Here is a 27,588-nt window from a genome sequence, read left to right on the forward strand (position 1 = left end):
TATAGATCATCAGGGAAACTCTTGCAGAACTATTCCTGGAACTATTCCATGTGGTGCCTTGGGATTTGAGTCTAATTTCCATGTTTCTCTCACTCTCAAAACTGACCCCTCATTTATCTACTCATTTATTCGCTCACCCACCCATCCATCCATCCATCCATCATTATCCAACAGACTTTCCTTGAGTACCAGATTCATACACTACCGCATTATAGCTCTGTAGACTCTTTCTCACTCTTCAGTTCAGTACAGAAGAATATTATTGAGGCTATGTGTTTCCTTTTCCAGGTAATGCCTGTGCATTTTAACAGTGGGCTTCACCAAGAGAATGTGAAGCTTTATGAAAGAATGGTGGAGGTTGAAGGATTTTTGAATTTAAAAAGGAGGTCTTTTCCAAATAGACCTCATGTAGGATTTGGGAGGTGGTGACCTCCAATTTCTTATTGCCCCCAAGTTACACTCTTCCTTTGCTCTTCAGTGTCATGGAAAAGAATGTGCTGTTTTATATCTACCCTTGTCAGTGATATGAGTGCAAGTTTTGTTGCACAGGTTTTTTGCAGCTTTCTCTTTCTAGAGCTCAGCTTGGAGGTTCTGACTGGACATTGCCAGTGTTTAAAATCAGAGTATGAAGTGAGTGGATGTGACAGGAGAAACTCTTGGGTTTTTATTACACTTGGGACTGTTGGATATTACATTTGGAAAAATAAGGATGTTTAAGAGCCTAAAGAGCATACATGTATGTTGGGTGGCAGAATTGTTAGGAATCTACATCTCCACCCCTTCTCTCCGAATCATACTTTCTTTGCCTTGAATGGATCCTGGCAGAGCTCCAGGGAGACATGTGGGGTCCGTATTGCCATGAAGCCCCTGGGGCTAGGACTCCCTAGCCATTCCTTCTCCACTCCTGGCAGGCTGAGTGAAATAAAAGATCTGTTGTTTCACCTCAAGGCCTACCGGAGAGCCTTGACTTGCAAAGGCAGACTGTCAGTGAAGAAGACTATGTAGCACATGAAGACACCAGAGGTGTGTGTGTACAAGCCTTTGTGATCAAAGTGTGTACAAGCCTTTGTGAATATTTTTTCCTTCTCACTTGGCAAATACAATTCCTGAGATCAATAACCTCGTCTTTTTAATTTTTTCCTATTTTTTAACTATTTATAAAATACTGAATTATAAAATATGTAATTATACTTTAATTATAAAATATGTAATTATACTTTATAAAATATTGAATTATAAATATTTTAATTATAAAAACACAATTACCTCATCTTTTTAAATATTTTTACAAAATATTTCCCTCTACAATTTCTCCATTTCCATTTTTATTCTGTTACTTAAATCACACTATATGTTCTAGAGGTTTTGCTGTGCCAGAACATTTGCATCAATGCCCTCGTTTCACTGTCTTTCAATACAAATGAGCCACATTGAGTGGTACGATACACAATAAAGACTCCATTTATTTGTTCCTCCTCCCCCAAGTTTAGCAAAACAGCTCAGATCCTGATTTTCTTTAACTTGCAAAAAATGCCATCCTTCTGAATTCAGAGACCTTCAGAGCCCTGGTGCCAGCTTTGGTGCAGGTCCAGTTCATATGTGCTTCTGCTTATAGTCTACTGCCTACTGCAGGGCTGGCTCACTGTATGGTTTTATCAATATAGGCAGTTTGAATGTTTTCTGTGCTATGTGAAAGTTCAATTGGAAAAGAAGAATAAATGAAGATTGCTTTTAAACAGTTAGAGGATGATAGTAAGTTCTCCTGGAGCAAGCCTCATGTAGGGGTTCATGACTGTGGTTGATTGCAGCTTTTTCAGTAACTCCATGATGTATATCAGAAATGTGTGGTAGTTTTGAATGGACAGGTCAATCAGTCTTTTGGATTCAGCAATAAATTTTTCATAGTAATCAGAGAGTTGATCTGAAAAATCTTGCAGTTTATATCTAAACTGCTGGTGGTAATCAGAAATTATTTCCTTCATCGCAATGGCCTGGCTTTTAATTATTTCCTGAGCAGTGGTAGAAAGCTCTGCAATCTTCTCTTTCCCTTTTCCATCTGGATCGGTAAGGATGCTAAGATATTCCTGAATATTTCTGTGTAGAAATTGCTCAACTTGACTTGAGAGTTGGGAAGTAAAGTCAGAGGCACTGACAATATATTCGGAATGGAAGTCCTTAAAAGCAACTAACAGGTTCTTGATCAGACTGACTATCTTTTCTTCAAGTTCATAATATTTCACTGTCCAGCCAACTATACTTGGATCAAAATATTCTTCACGAAGGGCCATAATGTATTGATGGATCTGCTGTAACTCTTGAGAAACTTCCTGAAGCTCATTTTGAATAAATTCATTGAACTTATGAAGATTAAGGCATAGGTTTTCTTTCAACAATTTAAAAACAAACGGGATATAATCATTGAAGATTGTGTTGATCTCATCTTGGATATAATTAATAAGATTAGTAAATTTCATCTCTTTCAGCTCTTTAATGTTATCTTCTATTAGTTGGAAAATAAATTGTAAAAGGTCCTGAAGATTACGTAGCACCTCTATGGTCTTGAGAGACTGAATGGCTTTAAATACCTCTTGGGCTTCTTTTGATAAATCTTTCAACAGTTCCCTATACATCGAGATTACATCTATTAGTTTATGTCTCCTTAACTCGAAAGGAAGTGTAATCACCAGGTCTTGGAAATAGGAAAACAGTATTTCTGAACCGTTATGGACTTTCGAATATACCTGGGACAGTACTGTCCCTACCTCCCTTATGAACATAGTGCAAAGTTCCTCCCTAGTGTATGTCCCAGGTTTCCCCGGAAACTGGAATCTGGGGAAGTTCAGAAAATCAATGAGTGAGTCAATCAGATGCTTGACTTTCATATGGAATTCTTGAGTAACTCGTACCAAGCCGTCAAACACCTTATCCTTGAATCCCTGGAAACTGGCTTGGCCTTCCTGAGTCAACAGTTCCTGGTACAGATTCTGGGCCTTGTCCTTCCACTCTTGGTAGGTCCCAGTGGTGCCACTGGCTGCTTTCTGGAACCGCATGTCAATATCATCGATTTGCCTAATGGCCCCTTGATAAACCCATTCAGCATTGTTCTGCAGATTTCTTCTCAGCTTTGAAGACGCTTCTCTCAGGGTGAGCCCTGTGTGTTCCCAGTGGTACTTGTTGACATAATCATAAAGGGCCCCTGTGGCCTTGGGCATGTTGTCTTTCAGAGAGGTTAGCAAGCCAGAAGCTGCCTCCTCTTCCCAATTAACTTTGATCTGAGTTTCCTCATCAGATTCCCGGACCCTCAGCTCAGTTTTGAATATGGTGAGTTTTTTATCTGGAGAGGACTACATAGAGAAAAAAAAAAAAAAAAAAAAAAGAACGTGTTTTCAATTACTCCAATTACATAATATAGTACACTAAAACGTCATTAGCAGTTAAAAATAAAGATCAGAGAATCTTTCATATACTGAAAGGGATTTATCTTTCATATGTCAGTTCATGTGTTTGTTTTATGGTTAAATAAGTCTACTGTTGTTAATTTCTCTTTATCACATGCCCCAGAAAGGATTTAAAAAAACGCTTGCTGTTTGGCATTCACATTGTGACACTTAACATTAAAGCCTTCCTAGGACTGAAAACTGGAAGAGGAGGAGGGGGAAGAGAAAAGAGGAGAGAGAAGAAGAGTCAGGAAATGACAGATAGGGAAAGAAGAAATAGCAAAAAAAGGCAAGTTGGAGCCCACCCTGCAGAGACCCAGAATCCCAATATCAGTACGCATTCTCCAAGCCCATGACAAACTTTTAGTAACAGTAATAGAACCATGTTTGCTCTTCTCCTCTGGTAACGTCACCCTTGATTTGGCCCTGGCAGAGCTTGTAAATGACATGAGAGGAATTCGATGTATCTCATCTAGCAATTCTATTATGGGGAAGAATTTTAAAGTTTTTTTTTTTTTTTTTAATTATACTTTAGGTTTTAGGGTACATGTGCACAATGTGCAGGTTTGTTACATATGTATCCATGTGCCATGTTGATTTCCTGCACCCATTAACTCGTCATTTAGCATTAGGTATATCTCCTAATGCTGTCCCTCCCCCCTCCCCCAGCCCCACAACAGTCCCTGGAATGTGATGTTCCCCTTCCTGTGTCCATGAGTTCTCATTGTTCAATTCCCACCTATGAGTGAGAACATGCGGTGTTTGGTTTTTTGTTTTAAATACTACAGAAACCAGCACTCTCTGAAAAATATACCCTGCCTATGGTTGAGCTTGCCTATGATTTAGATGATGAGGTATAACCCTCATTTTCCTGGATTTGCCCAGAATTAATAAATAATAGTGCTGATAGGGTGTCATGTGTACATCTAAAACTTAAAATCAATCAAGGACTCATTGTAATACTTTCTAGAGTATATTTCCTTAGAGAAGAAGTTGCTTACCGCCTGTCTTTCACCTAGTCTGGGGAATCTCTGAATGCATATTTGGTCCTGAATTAAATGTATCTGCCCCAATTCTCCACTCGCTCTTGGGTACGTGTCACTCATTAGGTGGTATTTACCTGAGGGCTGTAGTAGAAGTTCCATTTAGAAAAGTCGTCATCTTCATCCATATCCATGCCCACGGTGCCTATGGCTGGGGAGGCTGCTGAGGTGGAGATGCCTTTCTTGTCTTTCTGGTAGCGCAGATGGAGATCAGTGAACGCTGGGCTTTTGATATTGAGGTGCGCTTTTCCTTCCCATTCCCTGAAAGCAGAAAAACAGATGAGCCATCACGAAAGGGGTAGGGAGATGATGAAAATCACAATGAATTTTCAAAAGGGATAAGGTTTCAATAAAAGCTCCATACTGAAGTCCTTCATATTTGCCATCTTCTTCATATTCTGTGCTGAAGTCACGGTGTGCAAATGTTCCTTTAGTCTTAGAGGCTAACATACCATCTTCGATTTTGTGTGTTCCCACAACTGTATAGGAGAGATTTTGTATTTTATTAGATTCATAACAGTAGGATGTAGATGTTTTCACTGTGAAAACTGGGAGAATTCTATCCTAACCAGATACTTATGTTTAAAACATGCAATGTACAGCTCACAGTTGTTTTAAAATAAATAGTTAAAAGACATTGTTAGTCCAAAGATAATTACAGAAAAATCCATTTTCTTTAAAGCTGTTTGTCTTGAACGGCACTAGATTTTCTACAGTTTGGTTTTTACGTGTAGGGTATACATGTATCTCTTTTCTTAAAATTTTGTGATATTGAGTAATTGTACATCTACTCACAACTAAATACATAATTATTTACGCATAACTCTTGTTGAAAATATACAGTATCTAGGGGAGGAGGCAGGATATTTCTTACCATTTAGTTCATATTCCAGGAACTGTATGGTTGAGCTGCATGTGGAATCCAGAACTATTTCAACATGATCTGCTTTGTTTTTCAAACTGGCACTCCAAGTGGCATTATACAGGGGAGAGTCTATCTCAAAGCGTGCAGTCAGTGCTCGAAAGGAAGGAATGAAAATTCCAGCAGGTACAGATAACTTAATGGAGGGAATCTCAATGGTCTGCTTAGGCACGATGATGGTGGGCAACTCAAAGTCTGCGATCTTGTTGGCTACCGCATTTAGATCCAAAGCAGCAATGCCAACTGAAACACTTTTTGGAAGCGTGAACTGGGACACAGTTAACTGAGATTCAGGCACGGTTATCTCAAAAAAGGGAATCAAGGAGTCTTTTGGTTGAGAATATTTTGTTAGCACATCAACTTCAGGGAATTTTACCTCGGGGAGTGTTGGTAGGTTGAGGGCAAATGATGAAGTTCTCAGCTTCTTATAGATTTTTATTTCTCTGAAGTCAAGTTTGTAGGATGGGACCTGAAGATCTGTAAATGGGACATGGAACGTAGGCATGACAAGAACTGAATTTAGATCATTTAGTTTCAGCCCAGGAATAATGAATTTATCAGCCAAAACTGTTACAGGGATGGAGAATGAATAGCCATTGGGGTTTTTGGTGTATACAAAGGCAGTTGAAACACGAAGATGCTGTCTCCTACCAATGCTGGTGGTTACATCCAGCTTTAGGAAGTCCCATAGGCTCTTGTCATAGACTGGTAGGATGATATTTTTGAGGAACCTTAGGTGTCCTTCTAAGGATCCTGCAATGTTAAGGTGTGCCTTTTCTTGGTCATTGGAAAGCTCGACATGGCTCTGGAAAGACCCAGAATGAACCCAGACTTCATTTTTCCATCTGATCTTCTGGTTCTTAGTGTTAGCATTCAGGGCCACTTCTTGGCCAAAGTGGGGGAAATCAAGGAAGGAACTGGGCTGACTTGCATGGACCTGAACAAGAGCTGACATTTCCCATGGAGAGAGTTCCAGGGTGGCTTTGCTTGTAAGTTCTCCGCTTGTGAAAAAGAGGCCCTCTAGCTGTAAGTGGTTTTTCGTACTGTGCTCCCAGAGGGAATATATGCGTTGGAATGTGGCTTCTCCAGCAAAATTTTCTTTTACTTCAAGGTTCCAGATATCATCAATTTTGGAAGTGCCCTGCAGCTTCACTGAAGACCGTGTGCTCTTGGAATTCAAGTAAGTGTTGACCTCACTAGCAATAGTTCCTGAATATTCCCGAGAAAGAACCGAACCCTTGACATCTCCTCTGGTAGATGACTCAATGGAAAAGTAAGAGGTGAGGCTTTCCAAGCTGAGCTTGTGGTTAACTGCTCCTTTAGCGGTAGAGTACAGCATTGAAGAATTGAAATCATACTTAAATTCCATGGAGGAAGAGACAGTAGGTTTTGACTTGGTATTTCCATTAAGTTCTTGCTTGAAATTCATTCTCAAAATTGGAACTTGGGCTTTTGCGGTTGTTGCCACTGATGCTTCCATATTTTTCTTGGTTAAGCTCACAGTACTGTTATGACTACCCTCCACAAATTTGTTGCTCAAAGACAGAGCTGTGGCTAACTTCAATCCCCTTTTTCTTGTCAATCTTGTGGTGCCCTCTAATTTGTACTGCAGTGCGTCAATGACAGATGAAGATGAAGAAAGGAGATGAGCAACAATATCTGACTGGTTAAAAAGTTCAGCATTGGTATTCAGTGTGATGACACTTGATTTAAAGGAGAAATCATAGGTAATATTGCCCATGGCAGGAATAAAAATATGGCTTATGGTACATAATTCCTTGAAATCTGGAAGAGAAAGCTTGAGATTTCTAGGGACATGAAGGACTGGCAGTGCTAAGGATGGCAGGATTAATGTGTACGAAGGCACACGGATGTCAGAACCTAGGATGGTGAAACTAGGCATGCTGACTGCTTTTGGGAACACATAGCCGAATGCCGACATCTCTATGGTGAATGGAGACACTTCAACATTGACAACTGGAACAGTGTATCCAGGAATTTGAAAGGTCCTGGGGAGCTCGTCGTGAGATTTTTCAGCTTTGTACTTATCAAACTTAATTTTTGCTTCATTATAGGATTTGGTGACAAAATCTAATGCATTGTTTCTGGCTTTTTCAAAATGCCTGTCAAAGGATTTGATGCTCTGACTGATAAACTCATAAAGCACAGCCAAAGGATTTGTGATGGAATGCCTGTGTTTGTTTTTCTTATACTGAGCTTTTACACTTAAATCAAATGATTGCTTTGTTGTTTTCAAGAATTCCTTCAAGCCTGTTCTTTCCCATAGAGAGAAATCTTTCAGTGGAGGAGTTGTGATTATTGTGTAAGGTAGATGCATTTCAGGAATTGTTAAAGGAATGTTTAAGAAATCCAGATTTGCTTCTCCACTTATTCCTGCGTGGGCCTCCATAATGTTCTCATTGTTTCCAGCAGAGAAATTTTGGTTGTACTTATACTGATTGAACCTAGCATTTACTTGCCAACTTGCTTGCTGGGCACTGGGACTCAGAAACAGTGCATAGTTATTCAGGAAGTCTATCTTCCCTGTTAATCTTAATGGAAAACTAACTTTCAAATTCCCTTCATTGTTTGTGGATGCCGTGATCTCAAATGGCTGGGCTGAAAAGAAAAGAGAATTTTTCAAAGTTCCAATAACCTTTCCATTTAAATGAGCATCATGCCTCCCAGTAAACTCTGCCTTCCCTTCTCCAAACAGCGCCGTGCCTTTGGCAGTTAGCACACTGCGGCCCACATGCTGGGAATCAACTTGTGATTGAATTTCAAATTTAGAAAAGTTGAGGGAGCTAGATTCATAAACCAAGTTTTGGTTTACTCTTAGGTGTTTGCTATTGATCTTATTGGACAGTCCAAAGGAAGTGAAGCGTCCTTCTATGGTGAAACTAATTTGTGATTCATGTGTTCCCTCATCTGAGAATCTGGGGCAGGCCCATTTCCATGACCCTTTTCCAGAAGAAGTCCATGCTATGTGGCTAGCTTCCAACAGTGTCTTGATCTCGTTGCGCAGGTCAGCCTGACTAGAGAAGTCCAGTTTGGGGATGTTCAATTTGTGGAAGTACTTAGTGTTGCTATCCAGGGTAAGCTGATTGTTTATCTTGACAATCACTCCATTACTAAGCTCCAGCGTATTTTTTTCTGTGTGTAAACTTGCCACTGTGTTTGATTTTCCTTCAATAGCATTTCCAAAAAACAGCATTTCACTCCCATGCTCTGTTCTCAGGTACTTGCTGGAGAACTTCAGGGACTCCTTCAGAGCCAGCGGATTAATCTTAGGGTTTGAGAGTTGTGCATTTGCTTGAAAATCAAAATTGAGAACTTCTAATTTGGACTCTCCTTTGGCAGTGATGGAAGCTGCGATACCTGCTTCGTTCGCTGAAGTGGTTCCATTCCCTATGTCAGCATTTGCATCTAATGTGAAAAGAGGAGATTGGATTTTCAAAATACTGTACAGCTTGCCAAAAGTAGGTACTTCAATTGTGTGTGAGATGTGGGGAAGCTGGAATTCTGGTATGTGAAGGTCAGGAACTCGAAAATCTTTAAGGTTGAGATTTGGGATTATGAATTCTGGAATTGCGATTTCTGGTAAATGGAAGTCTGGCAGGGTGATTCTCGCTAGAGGAATGTCCTCCACCTTCAGATCTCTGAGATATACTTCTGGAATGGGCCACTGCAGCTCACTGTTCAGCATCTGGTCAATGGTTCTGATGATCTTTACTTTTATTTCTACAAAGTCAATTGTAAAGGAAGGAATGTGGAAGGTGTTAAGGATGGTAAATTCTGGTGTGGAAAACCTGGATGGGATTTTTATATCTTTTAACTCTTTGAAGTTTATCTGAACTGATGGAATCCTCAAATCTGTTAGGGGGACTATAAAATCAGGTGTCTGGAAGGTAGCTTTCTGAAGAGCCTGAAGACTGACTTCAAAGGCAGGCATGGTCCCAAGGACGGTCTTGATTTCAGGAACAGTGAACCCTTGCTCTACCAGTGCTTTCACACGTTTAGCCCAATCTTGGATAGAATACTGCTCTGCAAAGTCAGTAAGGTTCTTAGCAGCAAGAGTCCACCAATCAGAAATGTAGGTGACAAGTGTGCTATAAACTTGGCCTACCAGAGACAGGTATCGTTGAAGTTCCTGCTGAATGTCCATTTGATACATTCGGTCTCGTGTATCTTCTAGGGTCTCTCGGAATTTGGCCTTCACGTGAGCCAAAGATGCTGAACTTAAAGCATCCTGTAACCAATCGATGATTAAGGTTATTTTGGTGTCCTGTAGGCTTTCCAGATACACTGCGACTGTGGCCTTGGTTTCCTCTAAAAACAGTTTTAATGCTTCAGCTTTTTGTGGTAGTTCCAGAGCCTGAATTTCACCATTGAGTCTCTGAGTCACCTCATGGATTTTGTTATTGGTTTCATCTACAAACTGGTGGTAATCAAATGACTTTAATTTCTTTATCAACATGTCAAGGAATTTGTTAACATCTTCAATGACTGTTTTAAAAGATAATTCATCAAGCTGCTTGACAGCATCATCAACAAATCCAACCAATTTCTCAAAGTAATCTTTTATCTTAACTTGTTGTAGGACATTGCTTAGCTTCTGAATAGTCTCGTTCAACTTGTATTGGTGGGCCAACTCTACTAATTTATCCATTAAAACCTGGATTTGCTGGTCTACTTCATACCTCTCAATTAACTCATGGACTTTGGCTCTGAAGGCATTGATTTTCTCAGTTACTTCAAAATCCCCAATAAGATTTATAACAAAGTGTTTGACATGCTCAAGAATGGCATTTATTCTTTCAAATGAAATTGTAGTTCTCAACTGATCTAAAAGCACTCTAACATCAATAGCCTCAATGTGTTGTTTTAACTTTCCAGCTAGGTGCTGGATGTCTATATTCTGTATGTGTCTCTTAAGCTGCTGCAGTTTTTCTTGTATCTGGATTCTGATTTGGTACTTAGTATCCACATTTTGAATCCAGGATGCAGTACTACTTCCACTTTTGTTAAAATCAATATTTTCAATAAACAAATGTAGATCATGGATTGTTTTTACTAAATTTACATGGATATGATAGTGCTCATCAAGACTTTTTAATATTTCAATGATTTGATCAATAATATTAGCAATAGCTATTTTCAAATCATTTATATCATAATTATCTTTAATATACTGATCAAATTGTATCATATATGTCTGCAGTTGAGATAGTTTTTCATTGAAGTTGATTTTGGCATCATCTAATGCAATTTGTATATCATTTTCTGTAATTCTATACTTTTTTGTGAGAGCAGTCAGTTTCTCCTTGGCACGTGAAACTTGTCTCTCCCAATTGAATGAATTCAGATAATCATTAACTTGCTGTGGGAGTTTTCCCAGGGCTGCTCTGTATTTTCTTACAAATTGATCAATATTGATGTGCTTCAGGTCTCTCTGTATGTTTTCCAGTACAACTATAATGGTTCGTTGATTCCTCTCAAAATATTCTTGCAAGGTCTCAAAAAATGGGAGGTTAATGGTGTGAACATCTTGGTTTTTATCATACTTTACAAAAGCAACAATTGTAAATTCTTGGGGCTTCTCAATGGCATCTCTCATCTCTAAAGCATCAATGATATTGACGGGCTCACTGAGTAAAAGTGGCACTTTAATTGGGGAGTCTAGTAGAGTTAGGTCGGCCAGGGCTCGTCCACTAAGCTCCACACCAATTTTGTCTTTAGTGTTGTAAGCATCCAAGTCCTGGCTGTATTCATTGTTGTTAAATTGGGTCTTGAGTTTCCAGGTGCCTGTCTGCTCAGCTGGAGTAAGCAGGGCACTGACTTTGTGTTCAAGAGCTGTACTGATGCTTTTCCTAGACATGAGATGATGACTTGTGGAGCCTTTGTAATCATGAGAGAAAGTAAATGCCAGAGGTTCTGCTTTCAACAGGAATTTGCTATACAGCTGCCCAGTATGTTCTCCCCAGAGAGCGAGTTTCCCATTGCCATTTGTATGTGCATCGATGGTCATGGTAAATGGGGCCATTACAGAACGGAAGACATTGCTGAAATGCAGTGAGTCTGAATTATAGTTTGTGCTCATGTCAATGGCTGAAGCCAGCCCAGCAATGTCTGTGTTGAGCCGATGGCTAAACTCCACACCCTGAACCTTAGCAACAGTGTCTGCTTTATAGCTTGCTGATAAGGCAGCAGAAGAGATGGCATAGATGTGTTTTATTTCATTATTTTGGTAGGCTCCTTTTAGGTTACCAGCCACATGCAGCTTCAGGGGTTCTAGCCGTAGTTTCCCATTGTTGGTGAGATCCAGAGCATTGTATTTCAGGTCACTGTTTAAAGTAGTTACCAGAGAATAGGGCTGTAGCTGTAAATTAAAAGTTTGCTTATAAAACTTGTCAGAGCTGTAAATGTTGTCAAGTTTTGAAGAGAAGTCCAGTGATAAGCCTGCAATGTTCAGACTGTTTGTGTGGTCAAATTTCATTTCGGCATATGAGCCCATCATGTCGTTTGAGAGCTTAAGTCCTTCTTGACTGATCTTGAAGTTGAAAATGTTTTTGCTGTCGACACCCAGAATCATGGCCTGATAAGCACTTCCCAGTGATAGCTCTGTAAGGGCGGCTTTCCCATCCAGACTGAATTTTGCATTGTGTTCCCTGAAGCGGCCATTTGTTGTTAATTTCATAGATGCCCCAGAGAGGCCAAGCTCTGCATTCAGCTCATTCTCCAGCACCAGGAGACTATACTTCAAGTTGGTCGTCGCACTGGTAGATATTCCATCTTGGCCAATCCTTAGTGTCGCCTTGTGAGCGCCACTATTAATTTTGTCAGTGCCCAAGATGTCAGCATTTAACTCAAGACCATGGGAATTTAGTGATCCAGAAAGCAGGCTGAAGAACCTCAATGACTCGTAATCAGCCTGATACTCAGAACGCAGCAGTGCATTTTGCTTAGAGAAGGTCATATCCATCTTGTTAGAAGTGGCAAAGTTCTTATACTTCCCATTGGTGTCAGATTTTAAAGTCAGCTCGTAGTTCTCATACTTCAGGGAAGCAGTATTTTTAATGATGCCACTTTGCAGATCAGAGGTGGAGGTGAGGGAGAGGGTTCCATCTTCATATTTTCCTGTTATCTGGTTGGTGCCTTGGAGGTAGGAGGAATTAAACCTCAGGTTGGACTCTCCGTTGAGCCGGCCAGTGTTAGGATCCCTCTGACAAGACAGGCCATATGTGCCTTTAGCATAGAATGAAGAGACTCTGAACTGCCCATCAATCTTGACTTCTTTGACAAACAAATGCTGTTTCTTTTTTGAGTCCAAATGAACTGAAGCAGACATCTGTGGTCCCCAGGAACTAGATGCATCGAATGTTAGTAAACCTTTTGAGACTGGGTTGTTTCCAAGTTTTTCTACATGACTGAATTTGATATTCGAATCTAGAAATTTGTGGCGTAGAGACCCATCACATGATAGTGTGAACGTATTCTTGTGGTCATATGTTGTTTCTCCAGATCCTATAATAAAAATGAAAAGACATTGGTTAAATTAAGCAGTACATTTCCAGAGCAATCTCTATGTTGAAAGTCTTTCAATAATAAAGTCCCATTTTTCTGGGCCAATTGTGCGATAGACTCCTCCATCTGTAATGCGAAGATAAAATCTGATAGCAAAAGGCATTCCTCCAGGAAGCCTTGCCTGACCACCACAGGCTTTGCTGAGTGCTTCCACTCTACCTTATACTTATATACTACACTTTATCATAGCACCTCTCGCACTGAATTATAATTGCTGGCTTATCTGTCTACTTTCTGTTACTGCCTACTAGAATATTTAATACATGTGATATGTTTAATAAATATTTCTATTTGTTGAATAAAATAAAACTTCCAAGTAGCAAGGAAGATTATCTGCTAGAAAACCAAAGTCCTTTCCTCCCTGGAGGAGGCTCTCCTCTTAGAGTCTGCCGTGAACTAGCCCTGTGCACCCTTTACCTGAGCATAGCTCACCTTGCACGTTGTAGGAAAGCAGGTCAACCACAGAGTCAGCCTTCATATGGTAATGAGCCCGAAGGCTGAAATGGTCTGTGCTGGTGTTGCCACCACTGTAGGAGGCGGACCAGTTGTACAAGTTGCTGTAGACATTCGTGGAGAGGTCTAGAACACCCAGGAGAGGCACTTGCAGTTGATACAACTCGGGAATGGTAAAAGTAGGGACTTGGAACTCTCGAGATGGCAGATGGAATCCCACAGACTTGAAGTGGAGGGCTGGTGTCCTAACAGTCTCTAACATCTTTAGATCTCTGGAAGATTTGCCACCAAAAGGCAAAGGAATCTCAATTTTCAAACTGTTCTTGTTCAAGGTATATTTGACCCGGCCATCGCTGAAATGAACAACAAAGACAACATCCCCACAGTCAGACATCAGTCATTCGAAGTTCTCTGCTTCTGACCTTCACAGCAATCTTGTACTTGCCCCATTCCCAAAGCCACTCTGCACTTTCCCTTGTGCTACTCCTATGCCTGGACCCCTTCGCTTTTACCTCCACCTGTCAAACACTCAAATCCTGAAAAAGCTCTTCTAAGAGCCACTCCTTATCATTACCATCCCACCTAAGTCATAGCCAATTTGTCTCATTCTTACAGTTACATAGTCCCTTGCACCTTTCTCAAAGAGCATGTCATAATTTTGCTTATATAATTAATTATTTCTCATTTGTTGATGTCTCCATGGTATCTTCTTGAAAGAAAGGACTATACCTTACCCAGTTTCTATCTTCTCACTGTACCTAGTCTAGCATTTTGCACATAGGGGATACTTGATACAAATTTGCTAAACTGAATTGAGGCAACTTGATTTGTGGAAAGAACATAGGTATGGAAGTCAGTAAGCCTGGGTTAAAGTATTTTCTCAGAATGCTGCCTCCATTTCATGCTCAATGGCTGTTCTGACTCTCTGTAACTTAACAGCAAGCCTGTAGTCAGTAACGCCTCTAGCCATTCTGAATTCTTCACAGTCAGAGGGAGAATTTGCTTATAACAGGTTGTACTGTTATACAGTGGGTGAAAGTACCAGAATCCTCTAACGACTTTTCTTAGATTCTTCCTGACAGGGTTGCTGTTCTCATGTTTACTAATGCAAAGATGCCACAGTGTTTGTGCTATAGTTATTAATCCCCTTAAAATGCTTAAATTATTTCCCTTAAAAATTTAAATTAAAAAAATGTCTAAGTCATGCTATGTAAAATCTTTCATTTACTTTGCGTGGTTCAAGAAGCTTTGCCGGTTTCTTCTTTTACCTTTTTAAGAAGAGGTTTTCTGGGATGTGGAAGTCTGGCAATCCCATGTTCTGGAGGTTGAACTCCTTCAGGCTATTGAGGTGGTCTTGCAAAGTCTGGGTATAAGGAAGACTCCCAGATGCCTTCTGAAGCCATGAGTTCATTGCCTACAAAATGACAGGAGATTTTTAAGGTAATGGGCTTGGATGATCCTCAAAGAGCAATGAACATTAGGCAAAAATCCAGATTTGACAAGCTAATTATTAAGCAGGACAATGCACTGAAAGTTAAAAATAAATAACAGAAAATTATGAATCTTCGTTGCCACTCACTGATCACTGTCCATATTTATAAAGGGAATGTCTAACATAGTCAGCCTCCTAGCTAGTGTCCTGAAGCTTCCTTTGATACCACTAGGCAAAGAACTGTTCTGCTTAGTAGCATCTCTTTGATATGTATCACATTCAGCTTTGTGTAACTGGGTAACTACACATGTGTGAAAGTTTTTTTCCTCCCCAAGAATTCCCTGGGGGGGCAGGAAGCATGCCTTATACATCTTTGGAAACCTTCCTGCACCTAGCTCAGAGTTGAGGATGTAATTAGCACTTATACCCATGTATTTATTGACTGGCAGACTCATACTTACAACTATTAATTTGGAACCCACGTGCCGGAAGGTCATGTCTGTTTGAGGGACTCTGTGATCCAGGAGTCTATTAGCATACATATGCAAGCTCTTAGGATAATCGGAGAGATCCACAGGGAAATTGGAAGTCATTTTTTTGGTATCTACATTGGTGCCTGTGTTCCATTCAAATTCAATCTTCTCTTCATCTGAAAATACATAGGAAATAATTGTGAATGGTACTAGGTCAGCCTGTAACCACAGGTCTCAACACCTGCATTACTTTGGAAGTGCTCACACAGGGGAAGAGACATGTACCGTAATGCCATGCCACCCTCTTGGAAACTGTGGAGCCATAAGCTGTAGCAGATGAGTCCATTTGGAGGAGCAGTTTGGCAGGCGACCAGTGGGCGAGGATCTCACTTCTGGCTTCTGCTTGCAAACGGGGTATGGAAATAACACCTTTGATTTTTCTTTCTTCCTTTGTGTCACAACTATGGTAAAGAAAATCAGTTGGCACCAATGATTTTGTCCTTTCAAGGGAGATATGCAGGATTAAACAGAAGTTCCATTTGTGGTGATCAAAACCAGATACAAGGATGGTTCAGAGAAACAGCCACAGATCAAACTCATCAACTTCTAAAGCCAACATTCAGCACAAATTAAGGACTTTGCAAGCAGGTTTAGGAGAAAGAGAAGTTTTTTGAAAACTGTTTGAATCCTGCTCTGCTATTTACTAGCTCTATGACTTTGACCAAATGATTTAACCCCTCTGAGCTACCATTTTCTTATCCCTGAAACAGGAAAACTCACAGTGACCTCGCAGTTTATTGTGAGGACCGAGATAATTTCTTTAAAGCACCCAGCACTATGCTTGATATATGAATAGTAAGTGCCTGATAAATGGTAGGAAAATCCAACTGGACACGTTGCAGCTAAAATGTTGAGAGCTCGGCCGGGCGCAGTGGCTCACACCAGCACTCTGGGAGGCCAAGGCGGTAGATCACAAAGTCAGGAGATCGAGACCATCCTGGCCAATACGGTGAAACCCTGTCTCTACTAAAAATACAAAAATTAGCTGGGTGTGGTGACACACACCTATAGTTCCAGCTCCTTTGGAGGCTTAAGCAGGAGAATCACTTGAACTCGGGAGGCGGAGGTTGCAGTGAGCCAAGATTGTGCCACTGCATTCCAGCCTGGTGACAGAGTGAGACTCCATCTCAAAAAAAAAAAAAAAAATTGTTGAGGGCTCTATCTGCCACTCTGATTATAGACGAGGGGCGAACATGGCTTGGTCAGGTATAAAGTGGAAGGGGAATAATGAAAAGAATCCCCCAGGCCTGCAGAGCAGATCAGATAACCCTCAGCCTTCCTTACCTTAGGTGGCCCATGAGGGCGACCTCAGTAATTTTCTTGTTCTGAATGTCCAGGGTGAGTCTGTAAGACTTTTTGCCCTCAGTAGATTCATCATTAACTCTGAGGATTGTTCCGAGGTCAACGTCAAAATCCGGAATTTGGACTTCACTGGACAAAGTCATACTCTGTCGATTATATTTGAATGTCATGGTAGCCTCAGTCTGCTTCGCACCTGGACGAGTGTATAAGAGAATCAAGAGATGTGTAGTAAGAAGCTATGTTTTGGGCTGGGTGCGGTGGCTCACGCCTGTAACCCCAGCACTTTGGGAGGCCAAGGTGGGCAGATCACGAGGTCAGGAGATCAAGACCATTCTGGCTAACATGGTGAATCCCCGTCTCTACTAAAAATACAAAAAATTAGCCGGGCACGTTGGCGGGTGCCTGTAGTCCCAGCTACTCAGGAGGCTGAGGCAGGAGAATGGTGTGAAACCAGGAGGCGGGGCTTGCAGTGAGCCAACATGGCACCACTGCACTGCAGCCTGGGCGAAAGAGCGAGACTCCGTCTCAAAAAAAAAAATAAATAAATGAATAAATAAATAAATAAATAAATAAATAAATAAGCTACGTTTTGAAGGAAAGAGAGGAAAAAGTAGAGAAACTCCAAGAAATCAATGTGCTTAAACAAAAACACAGTTCAGGATTTTATTGAATTTTTTTTTCTCATTAAACTTTTTTAATGGGTTTCATTTACTGATAATTTTAAACTCAATGCTGTTGATGTATGCAAGTCTTTATGGATCGCCTATTATGAGCCTATTATGTGCTGGGCATTGCTCTTGGTACTGGGGAGTCCTCGCTTTCATGGGGCTTACCTTCTAGTGGGAGAGCTGTACAGGCAATAAACAAGTAACTTGCTCATGTCAGATGGTAATGAATGTTATGAAGAAGAGTGAAACTGGATACAAGGATAAAAGAAAGGGATAGAAGAAGTGTTATTTCATACTTGGTGGTCAGAGAAGTTCTCTCTGATAAGGGCACATGTGGGCAGAGACCAGAATGAAGAGACGTTGGAGCCATGCTGAGTTCTGGGAGGAGCACATTCCAGGCAGAGGGTGAGGAATGCAAAGGCCCTGAAATGGGGAGCACTTAGCTTGTTTGTGGAACAGCAAAGGCTTGCAGCCCTTCTGGGCCAGGAAGACATGACATCTCTATATTACTTTCTATCCAAGATGCCTGTCCTGGTTCCTTGCTGCCCTTGCCCTGGGCTCCATCTCCCCAACTCCCCCTTTCTTTGTAACAAGATTCCCAGGCGTCCTTCGATCCATAGGCTGGTCCATTTTATATCCTTCGTGAAACAATGTTTACCAAACACTATTTCCCCAGCATGCCCTGCTCCTCCAGTGCTTTCTATCATGAGATTTTCTTCCTAGTTTAATTTTGTGATATGCTATCCCTATATAAAAATTTTTCCAAAGTGAACACCTAAATTTGCCCCATTCCCTAAAACCTGCTCCTCACTATCCCTATATCAATTTTTTTCCAAAGTGAACACCTAAATTTGTCCCATTCCCTAAAACCTGCTCCTCCAGTAGCCCTTTCCATCTCAATAAATGGAAGCTCCATTTTTCAGTTGCCCAGGCCAAAAACCTTAGGTTTGTCCTCATTCCCCTTTTCCTCTTACACTCAACATCCACTGTATCAGCAAATCTTGTCAGCCTAGTCTTCAAAATAGGGCCAGAATCCATCCCCTTCTCATATCTCCTCTGCCATTGCCCTAATCCAAAACAACACTGATTCCTGCCTGGATTATTGTGATAACCTACATATTAGTTTCTCTGCCCTTGTCTCCCCATAGTCTTTTCTCAACATAAACATAAATCAAATCATGAGGACTCCCCAATGGCTTTTGTTTAATTCATAGAAAAAGCCAAAGTTCTTACCATGGCCTATGAGATCATCCCTCCTTCACCTCTCCATACCTCTCTGTCCTCATCTTCTACCTCTTTTCTCCCTGGCCTTTCTGCTCCAGCCATACTGGCTTCCTTCCTTTCCTTGAAACATGGCAGTAGTGTGTCAGCCTCAGGGCCTTTGCACCTGCTGGTCCCTCTGCCTGTAACAGTCTTACCACACACGGCTTCTCCTCTTATTTCTGTTAGGTCTCCTTATGCTCACTTTACCAGGGAGACTTTCCCTTGTTATTCCAAATGCACTGCTTTCCCTGCCCTTCTTCCTCCCTCCTACTCCTAGCCCTCCCTAGACCAGTCTATGCTCCTCAGTACTGATCTGATATTCCAAATGTTAACTTGTTTGGTTGTTCACTGTAACTTCCATGAAGGCAGAGACTCCATTGTTCACTGTTCTAGCCCCAGGTCTTAGAATAGGCCTGCCGCTTATTGGGTACTCAGTTAACCTATTTGTTAAATAGGTTAAATTACATGTGTTCTCCTCATGAATTCTGAACCTGAGACGGCGAGCAGAGATGAGGCAGCTGTGTTTTGAATACTCACCTTCTGCTTGAGTTACAAACTTCAGGGTGTCCACCAAGGCTCTGTCCTCTCTCTGGAGCTCGTAGGTTGCACTGACAGAATACTGCTCAATCTCTCCTGTAGGCCTCAGTTCCAGCTCTAATCTAAAGATGTTACAATGAAGACAGTGCCTAATGTTAGAGATTTCAAAGATTGTGATAATGTTCCCAAAACAATTCAGCCTCAAATGCAACAAAAATATGGTCCTTATTTTAACATTGTCTCTTGCCCTTAACTAAGATGGTCTTTTTGATCCCTCAGTCCTACAAGAACCCAAGGCAAGGGCAGACACCAGGACTCCCAAGACTTTGGACAAGCAGAGCAGGAGTTGGCTGGTTGTTTCAGCAAAGCTGAGAACAAGCACTGGAACTTGGGGGCTGAAGACAGGGAGCCGCCTAAGTATGGTGAAGGCCTCAAGCACATTGGTGGGCTCCAGGAAGCTCATAGCAATGGGTCTGGGGCTCAGAAACATGGACACTGAATTAGGAGCAAATTGGGATCTGTGCTGTGATTCCATCCCATACACAAGGAAGCAAAAGGGGACACCCAACCTGTTGGCCAGAGGACCCTGCTTTAAATACCCAAAGATGATGCAAAACCAGAAGGCTAGTGACAGGGGCTTACAACACAGAGCATTTTTTCCTGTGCCATGCTAGGTGGCCATGATGTGGAAGGTGAGAAAACGCCGGGCCAGGCACTGAGCATCTCTAACCTGGTGTCCCCGGTCAGCGGATAGTAGGAGGCGGAGTCTGTGGAGCTGGCGTTGGAGTAAGCGCCTGAGGTGCAGTAATTCAGGCCAGTAAAGAATTGCTTGCAAACTGACCAGGACTGCCTGTTCTCAATGAGAGGTGGGATCACCTCCGTTTTGGTGGTAGAGACCAAATGTAATGTGTTGCTGGTGAAGAACAAAAATATCTGAGTTATTTCCAAGTCATGAATCAAAATGAACATCACAAATTCTCACGGTGCAAATACCCCCTTATCCTCCTGTCTTCCCCCAGTCCACACCTATCTCTAACTATTTAATTTACTGAGAAACAAATAATATTAGAAAGAACATCAACATGACAAGCCATGAGAGTGACTCTGAAGCTTCTGGCTGAGTTCTTTCCTTCTGTTACCTGTAATCCCCACAATAGTAGGCTTATGGTTCTCATTTTACAGAAGCAAAGGCTCAGAGATGTTAAATAGCTGATCACTGGGGCTGAACTTCAGTGTGCCCCTTCCTTCCTACGATGCAGGGCAAGAGAAACTGTCTCTTTCATATGAAATCTCCTACTCTCTACCTGCTTCCTTCCACCCGCATTAAGCACACTCAAGTCTCTTCCCCTGTGCCCCTCCCCTATGCTCCTTTCTTTCTTTTCTTGCTTTCTCATCTTCTTCACCATCGAGAGAGTTGTCTGCCTTTGCAGTCTCTACTTCCTCCCTATGTGCTCTGACTGCTCACTCCATCTTCTGAAAATGCTTTCATCAATGTCTCTAATGCCCTCCTTGCTCCTACATCCAATGGGCATATTTAGGTTTCATCTTCCTTGACCTCCCAGAAGCCTTCCATAGAGTTGCGCACTCATGACCAGACTAAGATGCTGGAGCCTCTCACATCTGAAGAGATGATGGCACCTTCCTTCCAAGTGTGTACTTAAAAACTTAGTACACGTAAGAAAGTTCAACATTGGCCTGGTTTTTTCTAAGGATGCTTTCTTTGAAATAGCACATTTTCCTCTAAGTATTGTTTCTCCAAGTTGGGGGTGCCACAAGACCAAGCTTTGCTGATGTGCTGGAGTCCTAATGCCAGCTTTCGCCTACCCATGGGGTGATCTCCCCTGTGGCTGCTCTTTGGCTTCTGTGACCTTTTATGGCTTTGGTTCTCCTTCTGCTTCTCTGGTCACTTCTTCTAACTCATTGCTGGTTATTCCCCTTCTTCCTTTATATGTTTGTCTTCTCCATATTTCTGTCCTCATCTGTCATGTCTCACTCTACACCAGTTGCTGTTTAACCACAACAACCTCTGTATACTAATGATTCCCAAATCCATATGTGGAGCCCAAGCCTCTTTACTGGGCTCAGATCCATAGGTCTATTTGCCAGCTAGATTTCTAAACTGGTTGTTTCATAGGACATCAAATACAGCACATCCAAAACTGAATTTGTCACCTTCCTTGAAACCAGAAGCTCTCCCACTGTAGTTCTTATTAAAATGAAGGGCGCCTCCTTCCTCTTTTCTTCTTTCTTTTGCCTTGTCCCCATACCCAGTTAATCACCCAGTACTTATGATTCTGCCTCTTAGAAAGTTGTAGAATCTGCTCACTCCTTTCTATACCTGGCTTTCCTCCATTGCAGGCCATTATCAGCTCTTAGCCACATAGGATCGTAAGAGATGCCCAATGATCTCTTCGTGTCCAGCTGTGCTTCCTTCTTACCCATTTTCCACACTAGAGTCAGAGTATTTCTTCTAAAACATCACCCCTATCTTATTTCTGCTCCCCTTTTCAACTCCTGTGCCTTCAAAAGAGTCCAAACTCCTTAGGATGGCTTTCACAGCTGGGCAAGCTCTCTCCCCTGCCTACCTCTCCCCATCATCTCTGAGCACCTTACCATTCTGCACTTCTTCCAGTTCCTTGAACCATATTACTTTACCTTCAGGCCATTACATGCTTTTCCTTTTGCCTGGAACACTTACTCCTTTCTCCTTTGCCTAAATGACTCTGACACAGTCCTCAGTTATCAGGTCAAGTACACTTGCTTCAGAATGCATTCTCTGACTAGCACAGGCTACATGATATAAAATTTCATGGTACTCTAATACTTTCTATAACTTAGCCCTTACTCTATGATTACTGCTTGCTTAATTGTGTGTCTCCCTTATAAAATGTAAGCGTTCAAAGGTCAGGGACCTTGTGTGTCTCACTCAACATATGTGGTATATATTAGGCAATTAAATATACTATTTTTTGTTTTTTGTGAGACACGGTCTTGCTCTGTCACCCAGGCTGGAGTGCAGTGGTGCAAGCATGGTTCACTGAAGGCTTGAACTCTTGGGCTCAATTGATCCTCCCATCTCAGCCTTCTGAGTAGCTGGAGCTACAGGCATGTGCCACCACGCCTGGCTAATTTTGTTATTTATTTCATTTTTTTTGTAGATATGCGGTTTTGCCATGTTGCCCAGGCTGGTCTCCAAACACCTGGGCTCAAGTGATCCATCCACCTGGGGCTCCCAAAGTGCTGCGATTACAGGCGTGAACCACTGTGGCTGGCCAATTAAATATTATTTTTGAATGAACACATGAATGTGTCTAAAATATGAAAACTAAGGTAAATCAATGGTTGAGGGTGCCGCTTAAAATGGAGCTCTCCATAAGAGGCTGTATCCCATTATCACGAGGTTAGGAGTTTCATGCTTTACCTACCTAGCTACCTCAAATCAATATGTTCTTAGGTATTTTTTAGGGGGAAAATATTAATTTCCCAAAGATGATCTCTCCAGAGCTATTGTTTCTTCATTTTCAAAACAAATAAACAAAAAATCACAACTTAATAAAAACTAATTAAGCAGTAGGTCTTAATAAGTCTCAAAGCAGAAAGATAAAGGACAGTTTAGTAAAATGTTAAAAGTAGAAGAAAGGTAATTATGTAGTTATGTAGTAAGTCTAGGCTAGAATTAAAATAGGTAACCCGGAATCTTTCCTCTCTACTCCTCTCCTGCTTCCTCAAGAACTGAATGATCTCAATCAACTGTTTAGCCTGGCAAAATTCTGCAGGTATATTCTCTGTTCTCTCTTTCAAACTGGCTAGGCAGACTTGGCTGAAAGAATTACCCTCCACTGAGCAGCTTGACTGGTCTCTTTGGGGAAGGAATGATAAACTTCAGCTGCCCAGCTTTTAGGGCAACATGAGCCTCCAGACCCGACTCGTGGAAGAAGTTGGTGTTCATCTGGACCCCACTCCTAGCGAAGTCCGGAATGATGATGCCCATATTTGTCACAAACTCCACAGACACGGAGGGTTTTGCCACCAGTTCAGCCTGCATCTATAAGTCAGAAAACAACCTATTCAGATTCATTAAATACTTCAGTCCCCTGTTAGTCAGATCAACCACCCTTTCTCACCTCCGGGCAAAGATTTCCTGGATAACTCAGACCTTTGAAAACATTACTGGGATTTGTTTGGAAGAAGGAAAGCAAGTTCTCAGTTCTCTAGAGTTGGAGTATACTACCCAGAACTAGAAAGTACCTAAGTTAACGTTAGGCAAAACCAGATTTAAAACATGATAGGAATACTCATTTATTGAGAGAACTGAGTTCTTGTCTTAAGGCCATACCACTACTGGAGCTAGTGAGGTAGTGTATTCTGGTGGAAGCTTGAAGTTTTCATAAAAAAATAATGAGGTGATTACAATGATGAAGCATTTTGTCTTGAACTGGAAACACATTTTTAAATGTGTTTTAACAAGAAATCCACCCTGGAAGAAAGTAATAACCTAAGAAATCAAAAGGCAAACAGCATCTTACGTTGGCTACTTCCAGTTTTACTCCAGCCTTGGTTCCGGGAGCAATGACTCCAGATGAAGATATTTGCAACTGTAATCCAGCTCCAGTGGGGAGTTCAAAGGCATTCTCCATGAAGATGTAGTGAAGAAAAAAGTCATTCTTTGAGCCCTTCCTGATGACCTCTCCAATCTATAGACCCAATAGGGGAGAGCAAATAAAAGTAAGTCTTTTTAAAGTTGGTTTTGTTAATTGCAACCTCCCATACATTGGAGAGTAATTCCTCTTTATCTAGAAAGGAAGGACTAACATATTTTGATGAGCTGAATAGTTTGATAAATAAAGATCAAACTGATGTTTTTACCATTTTCAGTGAATCAGGACATAAGCAATTTCACTAGATAGATATCATGTCATTTGCAGCTGGATTCAGAAGGCCCTTAAGAATATTGCTGGGCCTCAGAGCTTTATGGACTTTAAGTATCATATATGCCATGGCTTAATTCTGGTGTTCTGGAGTCTCACTGTAAGTGAAGGTGTACTTGAAATATATTGTATTATGATAAAATCAATTTTTTGAAACCAAATGCCTATTGAGATGATGTACATATCAATATGCATTGGGTTTTATTTTTTAAATAATATTTCCATAAAATAGCTTGAGACCTGTTTTCTTAAAGTCAACATTGTTTTTTTTTTTTAATCAAGCCATAGGAGTATATTTATATATTTCCTTTTATTAATAAATTAATAATAAAAATTATAGCATATTTAGATAGTGAATTATAGTTTGCCAAATACTTTCTTTTATAATCATTGTATCATTTCAATATTAAAAGGACCTTCAAGTCAGGTGCAGTGGCTCACACCTGTTATTCCAGCACTGTGGGAGGCCCAGGCTGGAGGATCACTTGAGGTCAGGAGTTCGAAACCAGCCTGGCCAACATGGTTGTTAACAGGCTTGTCTCTACTAAAAATACACAAATTAGCCGGGCATGCTGGTGCACGTCCATAGTCCCAGCTACTTGGGAGGCTGAGGCAGGAGAATTGCTTGAACCCGGAAGGCAGAGTTGCAGTGAGCCGAGATTGTATCACTGCACTCCAGCCTGGGAACAAGACTCCATCTCAAAAAACTAAAAAAAATAAAATAAAAATAAAAGGACCTTCAGCAAAAGTAGAGGAAGGTATACCGAACATTGTTTTCCAGATGAATAAATTAATGCTCTTAAAAATACAGCTAACATTATGAATAGCTTAATTTCTAAATGTTAACAGTTCCTTGTGATCCAAGAGTCATCTTCAGTGAAATTCAAGGCAAACCTCCATCTTTGAAGAAAGTACAAGCATCTTTTCTGGCTTGTGCAGCTGGGATCGTAAGGGAGTCTGCGTGATCTAAAAAAAAACCAACGTCTGGTCTCATGGGCCCCCAATGGGGCCTGCTGACTTACCATCTGGGGGATCCCCTGCAGAGTGCGGGCACCCATCAGAAGCAGCTTTCCCAGGAGCTGGAGGTCATGGAGCCTGGCAAAGCCAAGCTCCTCTCCCAAGATGCGGAGGTAGGCTCTGGCTTCCGGGACTTCTTTGGATTTCAAATCTTTAATCAGCTTGTCAACACTGAGCATCATTCCATTTACCATATCCTGAGAGTTTAGTAATAAAATGGCCAGTGAGATGTCAGCAATGTCAAACACCTTTCAGTTCCCAATGTGGGACCTGTCTAGTGCAGTCAGGATGGGCCTAAAAAATGCTCCAGGTGAGGAACAGGGAGACACTGAAGTCCAGGCTAATTCCTCTAAACAGAGATTAAAGAACTAAGGTCTTGTCAGGGATAGTGGCACTCCTAAAGCTATTCTTAATTTAAAAATCGGTAGACATAGTAAGATGTGGTGGGGTGAGGGGAGGGGTCCCTGTTCTCCAGTATGCCAGGATCCTCAAGATTAGAAGATCCTCTATCTCCCGCCTGTTCCCTGCTTAGCCTTCTCTTCTCTGACCAGTGAAGATTACAAGGTGTTTCTTAAGAAAATGTTGCTGTTATATAAATTCACCAGAAGTTTGAAAAACACTTGATCCTAGACAAGTTCTTCTTAGAGAGAAGAAGAATCTCAGAGATGGATGCCCAGGCATTGGGGGAAAAAAATGTGAAACTGACAGACTCAAAGCAGATCCAAAGATCCTCGGCCTCAAGTGGGGGTCAGGAAATTAGAAGATGGAGCTGGTGCTCAACAGTGAGCTTGGAGGGGTAAATTACTGCCTTGCTCTGCAAAGTTGAATGTGCATACAAGTCACATGAGGTCTTGCTAAAATGCAGCTTCTGATTCAGTAGATTGTGGGTGAAGCCTGAGAAGCTGTATTTCTGACCAGACTACACTTTGGGTGGCAAAAAATTCAAGAATAAGCTCCAGATCATACAACCTATTTTGCTCCTTAAATGGGGGCTCATTGCTAGCTTCAAAGTGGAAGTTTGGTCTCATTTGCTAGTGCACTGATAGGAGTGAGAGCCAAAGAAAACAGTTAATAATAATGAAAATATTAATTTAAAACCTGTAATAGTGTCTGCTTATTGAACAATCAATGCCAACATCAGGCACTGTGCTTAGCATTTTAGATGACTTATTTCATTGTCTTTAAATAACCTTGTGAGGTTTGGACTGTTACTAGTAGTCTGGGATAGAGACAGAAACAGATACACATAATATCAACCAACTTCCCCAAGTGCTCACAGCTTCAAGACAGGGAAGTTAGAATTAAATCTATGCCCAGAGTTCATACTTTTTTTTTTTTTTTAAGATAGAGTCTCACACTGTCACCCGGGCTGGAGTGTAACGGTGTGATCTCAGCTCACTGTAACCTCCACCTCCCAGGTTCAAGCAATTCTCCTGCCTCAGCCTCCCGAGTAGCTAGGATTACAGGCACCCACTACCACGCCCAGCTAGTTTTTTGTATTTTTAGTAGAGATGGGGTTTCACTATGTTGGCCAGGCTGGTCTCAAATTCCTGACCTTGTGATCTGCCCACTCTGGCCTCCCAAAGTGCTGGGATTACAGGCATGAGCCACCACACCCAGCCCAGACTTCATACTCTTAATTGTTATCCTAGAGTACTTATCGTGAGTCTGGTTTCTGGGCACACTGAATTCAGGAGACCTTTAACTGCAGAGGATACTGGCCCTTACCCCAGCAGGTCTGGTTGATAAAGCATAGTTATCACTTCAGTTAGATAGTATTTTGATAACTTTCATGCTTAGAAAATAATTGTTTTTGCATTGAGATCCAAAGCTTTCCTTAAGAAGATACTTAACAAATGCACACCTGCTCCCGTTTATCATCTTTGGTATAGCCAAAGTGGTCCACTAAGACCTTAGAGACACCATCAGGAACTTGACCTTTAACCCAGTACAAAGCTTTGTTGACACTGTCTGGGAAAAATCCTTGCTTCCCAAAAAGAGCTTCCAATGTTGGCTCAAAGCCTTTTCCTTCCAAGCCAATCTGAGAAAGAAAATCAGACAAGAAAATGGCATCAGGTTTCTTTGTTGTATGCCAGCCTAGTAGTCCCCCTTCTTGATGTCCAGTTATCTAAACAAGTATTTGAATACCACAGGCCAGGAGCTGACCTTAGTTAGCACTTCACAGGAGCTGCTTTATTAAAATCTCACTAGAATCTTGACCTTATTACTTGCTTTTATCTAGAAGAGGCAGCTATGGTTCACAGAGGACAAATAATTCAACCAAGATTTCAGAGTTGGGAGTGATTTGAGATTTGAAGCAGCTCTGACTAGGCAGCACATATGCTTCCTTGGCTTTGGGACTTAAAGACGAGACATCTGCATTTCAATTTTTTTTTTTTTTTTTTTTTTTTTTTTTTTTTTTTTGAGACGGAGTCTTTCTCTGTCGCCCAGGCTGGAGCGCAGTGGCGC

At 41.3% G+C, this 27,588-nt stretch overlaps 1 protein-coding gene across 1 annotated transcript in view; it reads right to left on the bottom strand.

The window, feature by feature from the left end:
* Positions 1-1,400: 1,400 nt before the first annotated feature.
* The window catches only part of APOB (apolipoprotein B), a 43,139-nt gene continuing 16,951 nt past the window's right edge, over positions 1,401-27,588 (bottom strand). Inside the window, exons 15-29 of the mRNA XM_003270568.4 lie at positions 26,984-27,160; positions 25,125-25,316; positions 23,701-23,868; positions 23,008-23,219; positions 19,905-20,087; positions 19,175-19,296; positions 16,689-16,899; positions 15,630-15,805; positions 15,333-15,520; positions 14,708-14,853; positions 13,419-13,792; positions 5,355-12,926; positions 4,845-4,959; positions 4,558-4,741; positions 1,401-3,344 (exon numbers count right to left, since the gene is read on the bottom strand). Coding sequence (XP_003270616.2) covers positions 1,740-3,344; positions 4,558-4,741; positions 4,845-4,959; positions 5,355-12,926; positions 13,419-13,792; positions 14,708-14,853; positions 15,333-15,520; positions 15,630-15,805; positions 16,689-16,899; positions 19,175-19,296; positions 19,905-20,087; positions 23,008-23,219; positions 23,701-23,868; positions 25,125-25,316; positions 26,984-27,160 — 11,625 coding nt within the window. The 3' untranslated portion in view covers positions 1,401-1,739. The remainder of the gene's footprint in view (positions 3,345-4,557; positions 4,742-4,844; positions 4,960-5,354; positions 12,927-13,418; positions 13,793-14,707; positions 14,854-15,332; positions 15,521-15,629; positions 15,806-16,688; positions 16,900-19,174; positions 19,297-19,904; positions 20,088-23,007; positions 23,220-23,700; positions 23,869-25,124; positions 25,317-26,983; positions 27,161-27,588) is intronic.

Source organism: Nomascus leucogenys, chromosome 19 (assembly GCF_006542625.1).
Source record: "Nomascus leucogenys isolate Asia chromosome 19, Asia_NLE_v1, whole genome shotgun sequence".
NCBI lineage: Eukaryota > Metazoa > Chordata > Mammalia > Primates > Hylobatidae > Nomascus > Nomascus leucogenys.